The following is a 16626-nucleotide window of genomic DNA, read 5'->3' on the forward strand; positions in this document are numbered from 1 at the left end:
ATCGCTAATCAGATGTTTGAGTTACCATTGTGAGGAAGATGATGAAACAAAATTTGAACAAGAAAAGTGCAGCATGGGAGTTAGATTGAGGTTGATGGACGAGTCGAGGTTTACTTAGTAGGTGATGTGTCGCACCAGATGTCGGACCATATTTATATGATTCTTGAACACTTGAACATGAACATTAGAGACTCTAGGTCTTTCTTGGGATAATGTCGATATATGATGATGTGGTGAGTTGCTGCTAAGGATCCCTAACAGCTGATGAACCAGGAGAGACCGGAAATAAGATCATTGAGGCCGGTATAGAACTCCTTTTCATCACCTGAAATATCTTCAGGCGATGAATGTCTCTAAGACAAAACTGTCTGTCCATTTACATGTAGCAGACAGACATGGACCACATGGTGATCATTATCAATAGACGCAGATGCAATTATTTGCAGTAACTTGTCCCTTTCTCGTCTGAAGCAGACAGGGGAACCATTGTGCTTCATGGTATTTAACTTTTGTGGCCGTACGAACTCTCCCTCTAATTCTGTTTTTTTTTTATTGAAACAGAAGATTGAACCAAACCCTTTCCCTGTAAATTAATGTACATTTCGTTTGGAGATTCCATATTTTTGACGATAATAATCTTGTGGATCAGATAAGGTAAAACCAAATTTCCATGCCTGATTTCCTTCGTATTCAATCTCATCCCAGGATTTGCAGCAACATTGCTGCTCAGAGCACGACGAGATAAATGCTCACATTTAATGTCACATTCTCGGAGTTTGTGTTGCTGCTCTGCATTATTTGCCTCGCGCAAAGATGTCTTATTCTCAAGGATCTGTTTAAGCGATCAGCTTAGATTTTAAATTAACAAATTCTTTCCGATGAAGCAAAAGACACTTGAGGAACCACGGTAATATGGAAGCTCTGCCTGAAGTTTTATCTGAACGCACAGTTGTTGCATCTGAGCAGCAAGGATCACGCCTGAAGTTTTATCTGAATGCATATGTATAACCTGGGTAGCATATACAAACTACAGAGAAAAGGAAATGTGCTAAATAAGGTATGTTTTATGATCTTAGAAACAAGTATAAAAGATTTTATCGCGATTCTGTAATGTAATATCTTAAAAGATTTTCTTAATATCTCACAAATATATATTTAGTGCAACAATCTCTTTATGCATTCAAATTGATTTCATACATGTTTATTTTCCTAGGGCTCATTTCACCACCATTAAAACAAAGAAAAAGTATTAACAACTTTGTGAACCCATAGTTGAAATATAATGAGAAGACTACATAGGTCATCTGCCTTTATGAAGAATCATCTTTCATGGCCTCAGCCTGTCACGTTTTTCATAGTTTTGGTATGCATTGAATCTTTTTCGTTTATTTATTCGAAAAAAAAGTCTCTTTGTCAAATGAAACAATGTATCAGTGGTTTAGTTCTACCAAGTAAGAAATAGCATGATTGTCGTCTTTTCTTTGCTTGTTATCAGACTATAAATCTGTTATTTACGAGTTTCTTTACGACTATATTGAATATTACTTTTTGTTCTGATAATTTGTTGGTTGAGTAATATGATCTATTTGCAATTTTATGCAGACACTCACTGTGCTTCTGCTGCCGAGCATTCTAATACCATATTGGTATCAGACAGTGAAAATGATAAAGCATAATATGGAGATGGAAGCTACTTATGGAATTGCATCCAGAGTGGATAATGCAGCAAAACTAGTGCTTCCTGTCAATTCATCGGCCAAAGCGTTAGCAAGTATGCTGGGCTCAGTTCATGAACACCTCCTGTTTTCTGAAGTTCAAAGTAAGGTCTGTGATTTTCACTTGAAATTCCTCATTATTGAATTTCAAAGTAATAACTTCTTTATAATCTCGGGGCCCTATTTGACCGCACCACTTGAACACACTTAAAGACGGCCCTGATATATACGTCTCTTAAATATGTCAATCCCTTATTCAATGGTGAAGGAAATGATTAAAATATGTTTTTTCCGCTCATCCTTAGGTGGCGCCTATGTTACTCGAAGCACTATTGATAACACCTCATTCAACTCAAGCTTCATACATTGGATTGGATGGCCTATTCTTCTCATACTATAAGGATGACGGTGACAAAATCTATGCTGCATACTCTAACTCCACATTTGGCTCCTCAAATTCAAGTGCTGGCGGTTATACATGGTATACTCAACCCGTCCACTCCGAATCTGGTGAATTAAATGGCAAAGCCAAAATCATGGAACCTTTTATTGTAATTAATGAAACTTGGTTTCAAAGAGCAATGAATACCTCAAATGGTTATGCTTCCTTAGGTTTTAGTTGGATTAACAAAAAAGGAGACAAGCCTGACTTATTCTTAGACACTGGAAGACTAGGCTCGGCAGGAGTAGTATCTCTTGGGTTCGCGGTCAAAGGGATTACCAGTTTATTCTCCGATATTAATAATCTTAATGGCGGAAGCATGTATATGGCAACTGTTGGTGATGATACCAGGGTACTCTTGCAAGGAATGAAAGCGGTGCGGATCAAAAGTACAGGTGATAAAGCATTGATTCTTGGAGGCAACACTGATCATATTATTGGAGAGGTTTCATGTAAAACCCAGAATGGTGTTAATGTGGCAACCAGGTTGAATACCGGACAGACTGAACATATTTTCTACTGCTCACAAGTTGATATTGCCAGGGTTGAATTGGTATATGTATTTTCGTTTCCAAGCAATGGGGATTTGTTAGGCGATGTTCACAAACGCACCAAGGTGACAATGATACTTCTCATAGTGATGATGGTAGCTATGCTAATCTCCATCTTTGTATTTGTGGCCCTGATAGTAAGGGCGGCGTGGCGAGAGGTGCAACTATGTGCTGCATATATGAGGCAAATGGATAAAACAGCTCAAGCAGAGAGGAAGAGCTTGAAGCAAAGCTTGGCATTTGCGAGTGCTAACCACGATGTCCGTGGCTATCTAGCATGCATCAAGGGCTTGCTTGATCTTTGCTATAATGATGTTCAGCCCTCTTCTGAATTAGCTTCAAATCTTAAGAAGATCGCCGCCTGTGCTGATGACCTCTTAGGTATTTCTTTTGCCTGATATCACAAAATCTAAAGCTCAATTTTTTTAATTTTAACTTCATATGGCATTTTATGTTGAGGAACTAAATAGAAAGTTCTCTTATTGCACAGCAATGGTAAATTCAATCTTAGATTTCGGTAAGATTGAAGCTGGGAAAATGCAGCTTGAGGAGGGACGCTTTAACTTGGAACAACTTCTCGAGGACATAACAGATTTACATCACCCAGTCGCCTTGAAAAAAGGAGTAGACGTGATTTTAGATCCTTGTGATGGCTCTATGTTAAAATTTTCCTCGGTTATAGGTGATCGAGGAAAGCTTAAGCAGATCCTTGGTAACTTATTGAGCAATGCCGTCAAGTATACTCCAAGTGGTCACATTTCTATTCGAGCTTGGGCTAAGAAACCGAGCTTGGAAAATTCAATAATCGCTTCAAATAAGAATAGCCTGTTGAATCGCTTGACCCACATCTTCTACAGGAATAAGCATTCGTATAACAACGTAGAACTTATGAGGATGTCCAATGAGGATTCCAAAAGCATGGAGTTTGTGTTCGAAGTGGAGGATACAGGTCTTGGCATCCCCATAGATAAACGTAAATCTATCTTTGAGGACTTTGTTCAAGTTAAAGAAAATTCTTCTGGACAAACTGGCACTGGCTTAGGACTTGGCATCGTCCAAGCATTGGTATGTATATTAAGAAATTTCATATACACACAACCTGCTAAGTCGTCTCAAACTCGCTAATCTGCTTGTCCATTTGATCAGATCTATTTAAAAGAATACTAACTGAACGTGTGAATTTTTTTCAGGTTCGGTTGATGGGCGGTGATATAGAGATTGTAGACAAAATCAATGGTGAGCGAGGGACATGTTTCAAATTCAACATCTTCTTGACTGTAGAAGAGAGTGAATCTATAAATACTCCATGGCAGGACAAGGTACATAACCAAGACACTTACTCTAGCTCTGAGCTAAGTAGTTGTGTTCATAGTCCTAGACTCGAAGGATCCATAGTAGCTCTCTTGATTAACAACGATGAGCGAAGAAGCATGGTTAAAAGGTACATGGAGAGTTTAGGTATAAAAGTGGTGGTTGTGAGACAAGTCAACCAAATCCCTTTTGCTTTAAAGAACAAGGTCAAATTCAGGCTTACTAATGCGTCTCAACGTTACACCTCGTCGACCAGAAGCTTGGCAAGGCCTACCTTTGCGGGGACTGTGAGGTGTGTGCTGCTCATCCTCGATGCTAATGCAGGGGATTTTCAGGAAATGCGTAGATCGGTAGCCCTTTTCAGGAAAGATAATCCAGACACATGTATCAAAGTGGTCTGGTTGGAGAGGCCAGAAACCCGAAAGGCCCATTTCTCGGGTCTTGCAGACGAGAGTCTCCCTGGGTCAGATTGCATAATACAAGAGCCTCTTCATGGTCATCGCTTGTTTAGGGTCATAGAGCTGCTGCCGGAGTTTGGGGGTGAATTGGTCAAAGCTTCTAGACGAAAAATGAGCTTTAGGAGAAATTTCCTCTACAATTTATCATCAGATGGTGAAGAACTTTATAGTTCAAACGGTGAGAGGCCAATTTATACCCGAAATGATGATACTCGCCTTGAAGTCTTAGACTATAAGAGCAGTAGTTCTAGCAAAGTCCTGGAAACAACAATAGTCAATCTTGGAGAGATAGAAGAAGAGTCCGTTAAATCTTCAAGACTGAAGAATTGCTCAATGTCTAGTAACCCGTCACCAGGTCCCGTTGTTAGCGAGACACAAACCACCACTGATGGGCATGCTGGCCCAAGCTTGAATAACAAACCTTTGGTTGGGAAGAGGTTCTTAGTTGCGGAAGATATTCCAATTGGTAGAATGATTGCCACTAGCCTCATTAAACACCTTGGTGGTCATGCTGAAGTTTGTGAAAATGGTAGAGAAGCCTTAGAACTGATATCCAAGGCTTTGAATGACATAGACGGCGATGTCCCTTCAAAGTTTCCTTATGATTTTGTTCTCATGGATTGCCAGGTAAATTGGAATTCCGACATAATTTTCTGTTTCTTTGTTTTGTTAAGACACGGTTTCAGATGATTAGATGATTTGTGTTAGCTGACGCTAGATCGTTTTGTGATTTTTTTTTTTCTTTTTGATAGATGCCTATAATGGATGGTTTTGAAGCGACAAGAAGAATTAGACTAGAGGAAAGGAAGTACGGAATCCACATTCCGGTCATTGCCCTTACAGCTAATGAACCAGGAGAGACCGGGAATAAGATCACTGAAGCGGGCATGGATCTCCATATGACCAAACCACTCAACGAACAACAGCTTTTTGAAGCGTTGAGGCTCATTTCTTCGAGGTAGTTTCTGCTATATATGTGAACTTACATAGGACGTGGTGGCGCGATTGAAATTACAGCTTGCTGTTAATGACCTTTCTTGCTACACAGAACCACACAAATCATTGCTAGGTAATATGCTACGTCTGGGTTTATTCCCATCTCCGGATGTTTCAATCCGTAATGTTTTCAACTCTACACTCTTTCTGTTTGGCCAAATGAAAATTGACTGAACCATTTTTTTGATGAAAACATGTTTGATAGCAGTATTTTCCAGTCTTCGTAGCACAAAACTTTCTGTTCAGTATAGATTTCGACACAATTCTCATTACGAGTCATCCAGAAACAACCTCTCTACTTAGAAGTCAACTTGATTGAACGACATTCTCGTCTTACAATACATGTTCTTCTCATCATTGCAGACAAGTAGAGGATAATCATCTCACACATATTACATGAAGGCATGAAGAACATTCAAGGGAGACAGTTTACCTGAAAAGAGCAATTTATTTGTAAATACAGCTCAATATTGCAGGTTTGTTCCAACACCCTAAGCATAATTTAACATACACAAACAATAATTATATACATACAGATTCATCCGTCAGGAAATCAGCTACTAGTACGCAAAGTACCAAAGAAGTGTACTTTCCTGCATCTCCTATATATCACCTAATTAGTTCTCTTTTCCCTTGTACAGTTGTGTACCTAGCACACCAGTTTTCCGCGAAATTTCAGTTCAACGTCTTGTAAACTTCTTAATAAAGATGGTTAGTACCAAGAAACTCTTCAGATTGGCAGGGAAATGGCAGAACCTAATTGCATCTAAAAGACGAGTTGTTGCATTTCCGAGAAGAGTGGCTGACAAGGGTCATTTTGTTGTTTATACAATTGATGGAAGGCGGTTTATGATTCCGTTGTCGTATTTAAAGAGCGAGTTTTTCCGAGAACTATTCCGGATGGCAAGAGAAGAGTTCGGGGTGCCAAGTGATGGGCCTATTACTTTGCCTTGTGATTCCTTGTTCATGGAGGATGCTGTCTTCCTTATGAGTCGCCATTCCCAAGTAATAATTTCGACTTATATTGTGACATAACTCGATTATTGTAAAACATTTGGAAATAAATTTGTTAATACCAAGTTCTCTTGTTACTCTTTGAAATTAGTTCAAAAGTAGGAGAGAATGTGTTTCAGAGTGCATTGGATTGAACTATAAAACTGTTACGAAAATGAATCGTATTCATTCGGAAACCAAATGAATTGTACTGATTTGGTTATAATTTGATTAAATCCTTAGGGATCTAACTAAAAAAAGGCAGTAATTCACATAAGACTGTTGTAAAGCGTATGCATACAAGAAGTTTATATAATAGAAAAAACCTTCATGTTAATTTCGTCGATTAATAAATGTTTTTTTTTGTGCCGAAATAGTTCAATAAAATGAGCTCACGCTTCATAAAACGGCAAATAACTAATATTGAATGAGTTAGTATGATTTACCATATCTGCTCAATAAAAAATGCACCAGAAATTTCATCAAACCACCGCTAACTCACGATAAATAAAGCGCAAACGATTTAATCTCCGTTCTAGTTAATTAGTTCAATACATGTAACTCATGTAGAAAATCGATTGAGTTGTTTATCTTTTCGGACATAGTCTGGACATTTGGTACAAGTATGGAAACCAATTAACCAACCACAAGATTTGTCAATTATACTAACAAAATTGACAGGTGACAGCAAAGTTATCAGTTATCAGATGAACTCATTCATATTTTCCAAAACTGTAAGCAACATTATTAGGTGTACCTTACTTTGGTACTGTATGTATATTAACAAATGTAGTGGATAACAAGAGTCTTGTATTCTTGTAAGTTACAACCTTACAATCAATGAACAAGAAGACATATTAGGGTCTACATAATTGGTAATCAAACAAATCAGACATACCCACCTGAATTTTCCACATGCTTTTGCCCCCAAACAATCAAAACAAGGTGATAGTTAGCATTTAAGTGATATATGTCTTAATTTGAGGCTATAAAACTTGACCGTTTCTCCCAAGTTTTTCACAATCAAACACCACACAAAACAATTAATTCATCTTTACATTTCTTAACTATAACATTTACTTATTGCGAAAGATTTCATAAAACTTTACAAAATGATAAGTACAAAGAAACTCATAAAGATGGCAAAGAAGTGGCAAAGAATGGCAGTTGCCAGCAGGAAGAGGGTTTCTTGGCCGAGACCAGTGACCGACGAGGGTCATTTTGTCGTTTACACTACGGATGGAAGAAGGTTTATGATTCCCTTGACGTATCTAAAGACTGATATTTTCAGAGAACTATTAAGGATGGCTGAGGAAGAATTCGGGATAGCTGCTTCAGGGCCAATTACCTTACCTTGTGATTCAAGTTTGATGGAGTACATCGTTTCTATGATCCAAAAGCATGTGGCTAAGGACTTGGAGAAAGCATTGATTGCTTCTTTGGCGAGCTGTAGATACTCATCATTAGTTGAACATCAAGATCAAATTAGCCAACAACAATTGCTTATCTCTAGTTTCTAAGATATAATTTTTCCATTCTTTTGTACAAAGCAGATGTAGTTATACCTAGAGATCAGAATTAATGAGAGTATATTTTTTTGTGAATCGAACAACAGTTTTCTTGATACTATCATGTCCTTGCTTTTAGCACTTTACAGCCTGATCAAATGCAAAGATTTGAACTTTTACTCTTATAGTAAATAATGTGCATTAGCAGATATCTTGAGATTAAAAAATTTGATGCAGTACACAGTATCTGTGTACAGAAGCAAGTGCCTCAAAGGAGCCCTCTTATGACGGAGTAATGGGGCCGGATTTATGTAGCCATATCCATGCCATTATTCAAAAAGAAGCAATTTTTACATGATTCATAATACTTTGTTAAAACTTTCAAAACCATCAATTGAGAGAGCCTCATATGGGTTTCAACAACTTGATCTGATATACTAGGGCTATTAAGGAACTGGCAGACTGCACAATGGTGAGTCGACGGCATGAAGGGCTATCTTGACCATCCTCCATAAAGTCATGCATGTCATATAAAACAAGTTTGATTATCAGTACATATATCATCTCATCTGTCATTCCATGTAATCTTCGATGCAGTTTTCATCATAGGTGGGAAACAGTCTCTCTGTGTTAGCAACACTGCGAAGTGACATGTCTTCAGCATGAAGCTATAAAACTTGACCCTTCTCAGATCTCAAGCATCCAAATCCAAACACTCTTTTCGGTAATTACTTCACTAAGGAAATAAAAATAGAAGCACTAATCTTCACATTCTTAATATCCGCAAAATGATTAGCACAAAGAAGCTTATTAAGATGGCGAAAAAATGGCAAAGACTAGCTATTTCTAGTAGGAAGAGGATTTCCTGGTCAAGACCTGTTGCCAAAGAGGGTTACTTTGTCGTCTACACAACGGATGAAAACCGGTTTATGATTCCATTGACGTATTTGAACAGCGAGATTGTAAAGGAGCTCTTGGGATTGGCTGAGGAAGAGTTTGGAATGACGAGTTCAGGGCCGATTACCTTACCTTGTGATTCAAGTTTCATGGAGTATGCTATCTCTATGGTCCAAAGGCATGTAGCTCAGGATATCGAAAGAGCTTTGGTTTCATCATTAGTCAGCTGTAGATCGTACGAACATCAAGGGACAAACCAACAGTTGGTCATTAGCAGTTTTTAGAGAATTTTGATAGTCATTTGTACAAAGTATAGAATTTTTGTAGATTGCAGCACAACTGTCTTTTTGATCCTATGGAATTTATATATAACTGGCTGAGATTACGAGTTTGGTGAAACTGAAGTATTTTTACTATCATTTCAGATTCATTAACCATAGTCCATACCATGTGATATGTTCTCAGATCAAACTATTTATGTGCCTTCTGCTGTGTACTTGTTCTCATACGGTAGCCAGATGTAAGCGGTATGCAGGTCTTACCATTTCATAAAAAACATAGATAGATTGTTTCTAAACAACTCATAATAAATAATTCACCAGGAACCACATCAACTGACTGCAAATTGAATTTTTAAAGTTCACAAATAAGTTAATCAGTCATTTTGCTTATATTGGTATTCAAAATCAAAACTGAGTACATCACCTAGCCATTAGTTGCTTCAGCACATCTATCCTGTACAGAAAATCGATATGATCTCTAATTTGGTCTAACTATTCAGCCAGAGGACTTCAATTATGTCGAGAGGGAACGACCCTTTCTAACTTAACATATCATTCAGTATAAAATTATGGCTTGACCGGCGTCCTTGACTGTCCTTGACTAAATAATCGAGTAGTTAATATTTCAAACCTAGTTCAAGAGTTGATCACATTTACGTTATTTCTAGGTCGAAGATCCGTCACAGTAACTATAAAAACCAGTTAAACCAGCCACAAGGGTTTGTCCATACAACTCTATAAGCAATTTGTGGATTAGCATCAAATTAACAAAATTGACAGGTGACAGCAAAGTTATCAGATAAACTCATCCAAATTATCCAAAACTGTCACATAATTAACTGTACCTTACTCTGGTGGACAACATGAGTATAAGACAAGGTTAGTTGATGTTAAATGAATTGATAATTATTACTGATGAATGAATTGCATATTTATAGGATTTACAATGCTAATGACAGTAAGAATAAATACTATAATTACAATGATACACAAATATAATCTTCCCATATTTGCAATATGAACATGATTAAGTTCCCTTGATTTTAGGAGGTAATTGAGAGGATGATTGTTGACTTGATATGCTGACAGTATTTGTGGGAATATTTTGATTTGCAGATATATGGTTAATACGCCCCCGCAAGATGGACGTCCGATTTGTGAGTCCAATCTTGGTTCGTAGTTCGTGATATGAATGCTTGTGCAGCGGTTTGGTGAGAATGTCGGCAAGTTGATCTTTACTGGCGACATGTTGAATACGAATTTGTCCGAGTTGAAGTTGTTCTTTGACGAAGTGGAAGGATAGAGCCATGTGTAACACCCCCATACTCCAAGTGCCTTACCAGGACCACTCAGGTATAAGGATGCCACCATCTCGGTTACCCGAGGCATGATATTCATAAGACAATAACGAAACAACTTTAAAAGTAAATAAAGTTTAAAGTGATTACATAGCAAATCAAACCGATAAAAAGAAACACAAGATTCTCGACGGTCTCATCGCTAAAACTATCAAAGCTATAAAACATCGTCGACGACACGGAAGACTTCTAAGCGCCACGTGATGACTCATCCCGCCTATCCCATACGCGTCATATCATACCGCTCAATAATCGCTCACCACCCCGAATGGATCACCACGAGTTTTAAAACATTTAAACGGGGTCGAGTACTAATCACACAATTCAATATATATCAACAATAAGATAAACAGACAACTTAACCGTCACACACACAACCACACCAATTCCAACAATCTCAATCACCGATCGTCCTTTGGGACCCCCGCCGATGGGGGACCGCACCGTACCCACCAAATCCCCGCTCCACATAGTGAGCGATAACCCTGTCCATTAATGTGCACATCCCTCGTCGTGGCGGGTTCCACAGAAGGCGAAACTAGGGCGTGAAGCCACTCCCGCAAGTGACCCCACTCGCCGAGGCCACGCCTCGCGAACCATCAACAACGATCACAACCACAATCACAAGACAATTATTATATCAAACAACCAAATACAATACATCAACCAATATCCCATTATGGACTAATACCGAGTAGAAATCCTACCGGTATGCACACAATCGACGGTCTCTCTCTTTGAGTCAAAAGCCTCTTCTATGAACCCTCCTCCTATCATACAACACATAGAGGCTACCAAATCACATACTACACATAAAAACCCCAATCTCTAAATTAGGGTTTAACCAAAATAAAGGAATTACAATAAAAAGGGTACATACATCTTACCCTTGACGCAAGGAACTCAACGGTATGAACAACGCTAAGAACTGACCTTCCAAACTCCGGGTATTGCTAATAATGCGATTAAGAAGATGAACTTGCTTGCTTTCTTTCTTAAACAGTGATTTAGGTTTTGTAAAAGTGATTTAGAATAATGACGACAAAGCTTAAATACCCTAATCGCATATTTAACAAAACCCGAGAAAACTCCCCGTAAAACCGGCTACTCGATCGAGTACCCAAGATACTCGATCGAGTACCCCCCTACTCGATCGAGTATCCCAGCTACTCGATCGAGTACCCAACAGGTCAGAAACTTTTCTAAAACGCAACTTACCCCTACTCGACAGAGTAAGGCCTACTCGATAGAGTACCCTAAGACTCATAAATACGGAGTATTACAGTCTTCCCTCCTTAAAAAGAACTTCGTCCCCGAAGTTCAACCCATACCTAAAAACAAACATACTAACTCGGTCAAGACGTAACAAAGCTACTTAGGACTCAAAACAAAACCCCAACTTACAAAATATGAAACCATGAACTCTTAACACCAATTCTACCAACTATTCCTACCTCCACACCTCGCTCACGATGCCGTATCAACTACATCATAAACTCTCCCGACACTAACTCCATACATAACCAACTACATAAACATCCAACGGAATGTTACATTCTACCACCCTTAAAAGGAACTTCGTCCTCGAAGTTTACTCATACACATAACCTCATCATCCAACTGTCAACACTAGTGAAATATTCTCACACTCCTAAACATCGAACTACTACAAGCACGGTCATGACCTTTAACAAAATTAACCACAACACGAATCAGCCTTTTATTCGACATCAAGACTCAAACTTCCAAATATATTACCATATGCACACCCATCAAAATCTCTTTTATCGCATCCTACTCCTCTTAAGATGTAGGGTAATATCCGTATAAGACCCTTTAAATTTAAGGATTATAACGTAAATTTAACATGTGAATAAAGGTCATAAACGAAATATAACGAAGAACGATTAAGCAATAGAAATAACCTTCGGTCCTAGTGCAAAATGGCAATGAGAGATCAAGGTAGATCTCCTCCTAATTGTTGCACCCAAGATTGTCCGAGAAATGCCCTTGTGCTAGAATGAATCCTCTAATTGCCTTGCAATATAGAGAGGATTGTTTTGTGAGTTTTGGTTAGATGAGAGATCTAGAATTTTGAGAGAGACAATTCCCAAAACCCTAATTTGTTTTAGCAAATGACAATTAGGTTAAGCAAGAGGAGAAGCTCTCCTTTTGTTCTCCTAATCTCGGCCAAACCGAGTGAGAGGAAGAGAAATGGGCTTATCCATTTCCTCTTCACTTAAACTCGTGGTACGACCCGAAATGCGCTAAATGCATATGAAACGGTTTAATTATAAATCGTCATCGGTTATCGGTTATTAAAGCATCAACTAATAAGACGGATTAGTTGAATTATTAATACATATCCGACAAAGACAATATTGTATAATTATATTCAATATACATTAATCAAATATAAATCGTTTATATTCAATTTTACGAATTAATCGTTAAATTCGTCTTAGCCATTTTTATTTAATCTGTATTAAATAGAATATCTCAACATCACATTTTTGACTAATTAATAGTCAAATAACTCGAACTAACGGTTAGTCAAATTTGGCATCTACATGATTGTATTTTCATACCGTCACATTTCTCAAACGTATCCTATAGGTGTGACTTTTAGGGACCAGTTGATCACCGCCATCTGTATGACAATAACGTCAAACTTATCTAGCAAGCCAACCGTTATTGATAAACGTGGACCAACTGATTATGATACAAAAGTATACCCTTTGATCCTTTTAGAGATTTAAAAGTCCTTGCACTAACTGTTAAGGACACCAGCCCCAACAAGCTCCCACTTGTCCGTACAAGTGTATGTGCAATGACGTTATCCGCACTAACTGGAGGACACCACCTGTCCACCTCCAACAAACTCCCACTTGTCCGTACAAGTGTATGTGCGATAACCGATTCTCATATTCATTTAAAATTTCTGCCACTCAATGTAAAACAATTTGCAGATCTGGATCCACAAAGGTCGTATTTTACAATCGATCTGGATCAAGAGTGGTTTCCCCGACTAGAGAGTAACTTAACCGATAAAACGAATCCGTATCCGAGCATGGCCATGCTTTTCGATTCTGACTCCTCGAGTGGCCCCGAGAAATATCGAGTACACGATAAAGGCTGAATATTTCCTTCAACTCGAACTCCTTCCGATCTAAGCACAGCATGAAATGACCCAGAAAAAATCTACTTGGCCCCCTGTTACGGATGACCGTGAGAAAGAAACCAAAGTCACCCAAAATCTGCCTTAGTCTCAAGAGACAGTCGATAGTCAAAAGAATCGACTCTTAGGATCACTATGGAGGTCCTATCCACGACCGGGCACCGAATGTTGTAAAACATTTAGGACTCCACGTTGATGTCACAATTGTGTCCTACGAGATATCCGTATAAATCGCCTCTGTGATTGGTCAGTCAACCTGTTGACTTATGGCTCGTTGAACCCACCATCAACCAACGTCACAAAATAATTACCTTGAGTTATCAGCTCACGTGGGCAATTAAGGACCAAAAATATTATGTTTGTTCAGTTCACTTTGTGGTGTTCAAAATTTGTCGTACAAATCCACATGAAAAACAAAATATATAAATATCAAAACGATGATGTTGTATGGAGTACAAAAGAGAATGAATCTAATCCATAAAAGAGTACTACAACTTAGGAACACGTTTAATTCCCATGGAATTAACGTGCCCTTCATGCTTATCTTGTCGTAATGGTTTAGTGAGAGGATCTGCTATGTTATCATCTGTAGCAATCTTTTCTATCACTACTTCCTTTTGCTCCACGTAATCCCGGATTAGATGAGCTTTCCGTTGTACATGTCTAGACTTGTTGCTAGACTTTGGTTCCTTAGCTTGGAAGATGGCACCTCTATTGTCGCAATAGATGGTGATCGGGTCATTCGAACTAGGCACTACAGATAGTCCATGTAAGAATTGACGCATCCATATCGCTTCCTTTGTAGCTTCAGACGCGGCATAGTACTCGGACTCGGTCGTAGAATCTCTTGTAACAGTTTGTTTGGAACTCTTCCGGTGATGCAGCGCCATTAAGAGTAAAAACGAATCCAGATCGAGATTTCGAGTCATCACGATCCGTTTGGAAACTAGCATCTGCACAGAACCGGTTGCGCATAGCTTTTGATCGCCTCCATAAGTCAATGCCCAATCTTTAGTCCTCCGTAGGTACTTAAGAATGTTCTTGTCAGCCATCCAATGTGATTCACCTGGATCTTTGTTGGAATCGACTTGTCATACTCAATGCATATGCCACGTCCGGACGTGTGCATATCATGGCATACATGATTGATCCTATAGCCGAGGCATAAGGAATCCGTGTCATGCGCTCTTTCTCTTCCGGTGTCTCCGGTGACTGAGACTTGCTCAAATGCACCCCTGGAGCCATAGGAAGAAACCCCTTCTTGGAGTTAGTCATCTTTGAATCTCTCTAGGACTTTGTCTATGTAAGACTCGATCGAGAGATAACATCCGTCGTGATCTATCTCGATAGATACGGATGCCTAGAATTCTTTGTGCCTCTCCCAGATCTTTCATCTGGAAATGGTTTTTCAACCATACTTTCACCGAAGTTAAGAGAGGTATGTCATTCCCAATCAGGAGTATGTCATCGACATACAATATTAGGAAGACAATCTTGCTCCCACTCGACTTGATATAAAGACATGGTTCCTCGACCGATCGAGTAAATCCATTTTCTTTAATCACTTGGTCGAAGCGATGATTCCAACTCCGAGATGCTTGCTTAAGTCCATAAATGGAACGCTTAAGCTTGCACACTTTCTTAGGATGTTCTGGATCGATGAAACCTTCGGGTTGTACCATGTACAACTCTTCCTCCAAAAAGCCGTTTAAGAAGGCGGTTTTCACATCCATTTGCCAAATTTCATAGTCATGAAAAGCGGCAATCGCTAAGATGATCCGAATGGAACGCAACATGACTACGGGTGCGAAAATTTCATCGTAGTGCAAACCTGGCACTTGGGTGAAACCTTTAGCAACTAGTCGTGCTTTGTAGATATCTTGTTGACCTTCCACAGAATGCTTTATCTTGTAAAGCCATTTGCATTGAAGGGGACGAACCTTAGCAGGTAAGTCAACAAGATCCCATACGTGGTTCTCATAAATAGAGTCCATCTCGGATTGCATGGCCTCAAGCCATAGCTTTGAGTCAGAACTAGTCATGGCACCTTTATAGGTTGCGGGTTCACTACTCGTTAAGAGTAGAACGTCATCTATGTCATGTTCCTCGACCATACCAATGTATCTGTCCGGAGGAATAGAGACTCTTCCCGACCTCCTAGGTTCCTCAGGAATGTTAACCGCAGCCGGGATTGAAGGAATAAGTTCCTCCAATAGTTGCTCGGTACTTGGTTCTGGAATCTCCGATAGTTCGAAGGTTCTATCACTCTTTGCATTCTCGAGAAATTCCTTCTCTAAGAATGTCGCACTAGCCGCAACAAAAACACGTTGTTCGGTTGGCGAATAAAAGTAATGACCAAGCGTTCCTTTAGGATAACCTATAAAGTACGTATTGACCGATCGCGGGCCGAGCTTATCCTCGTGTCTCCACTTGACATAAGCCTCGCAGCCCCAAACCCGTATAAAGGACAAGTTAGGGACCGTTCCCTTCCATAGTTCATATGGAGTCTTGTCAATGACTTTAGACGGACTTCGGTTAAGTATTAGAGCGGCTGACAAAAGAGCATAACCCCACAATGAGTCAGGCAACACGGTGTGACTCATCATGGATCGAACCATATCAGGTAGTGTTCGATTTCTCCGTTCGGACACACCATTCAGCTGAGGTGTTCCGGTGGAGTTAGCGTAGGGCAATCCCACGGTCCTTTAGGTGTTGATCAAACTCGTGAGAAAGATACTCGCCACCACGATCTGAACGTAGTGTTTTAATCTTTCTACCCAATAGGTTCTGTACCCTATTCTGGTATTCTTTGAATTTCTCAAAGGATTCACTTTTATGTTTCATTAAGTAGACATAGCCATATCTACTTAAATCATCCGTGAAAGTGATGAAATACCTATAGCCTTCTCGTGCGGTGATTGACATAGGTCCACATACA

General features: G+C 39.2%; 1 protein-coding gene across 3 annotated transcripts; it reads left to right on the top strand.

Moving 5' to 3' along the window:
• The first annotated feature begins 309 nt into the window (after positions 1-309).
• Positions 310-6574, top strand: LOC141648239 (histidine kinase CKI1-like). Of its 3 annotated transcripts, XM_074456755.1 has the most exons (9): positions 310-517; positions 706-1057; positions 1603-1824; positions 2021-3089; positions 3199-3773; positions 3899-5104; positions 5230-5564; positions 5679-5949; positions 6115-6574. In XM_074456755.1, exons 2-7 carry the CDS (start codon positions 995-997, stop codon positions 5437-5439), a joined length of 3345 nt encoding a protein of 1114 aa, XP_074312856.1. In that variant the 5' UTR covers positions 310-517; positions 706-994; the 3' UTR covers positions 5440-5564; positions 5679-5949; positions 6115-6574. The 3 variants fall into 3 exon arrangements, with proteins under 3 accessions (XP_074312856.1, XP_074312855.1, XP_074312854.1); XM_074456754.1 differs by lacking the exon at positions 310-517 and having other exon boundaries at positions 890-1057; positions 5230-5546; positions 5837-5949; XM_074456753.1 differs by lacking the exon at positions 310-517 and having other exon boundaries at positions 901-1057; positions 5230-5435; positions 5837-5949.
• Positions 6575-16626: the final 10052 nt, after the last annotated feature.

The sequence above is a fragment of the Silene latifolia genome, chromosome 3, assembly GCF_048544455.1.
Source record: "Silene latifolia isolate original U9 population chromosome 3, ASM4854445v1, whole genome shotgun sequence".
Lineage (NCBI taxonomy): Eukaryota > Viridiplantae > Streptophyta > Magnoliopsida > Caryophyllales > Caryophyllaceae > Silene > Silene latifolia.

Excerpts from the sequence above, each read along its gene's own strand:
- LOC141648239 (XM_074456753.1), top strand. The coding sequence starts at position 995 with ATGCATATGTATAACCTGGGTAGCATATACAAACTACAGAGAAAAGGA. Across the intron at positions 3,090-3,198 it reads CTGTGCTGATGACCTCTTAG|CAATGGTAAATTCAATCTTA; the intron begins GTATTTCTTTTG and ends CTTATTGCACAG. Across the intron at positions 5,436-5,836 it reads TTGAGGCTCATTTCTTCGAG|ACAAGTAGAGGATAATCATC; the intron begins GTAGTTTCTGCT and ends TCATCATTGCAG.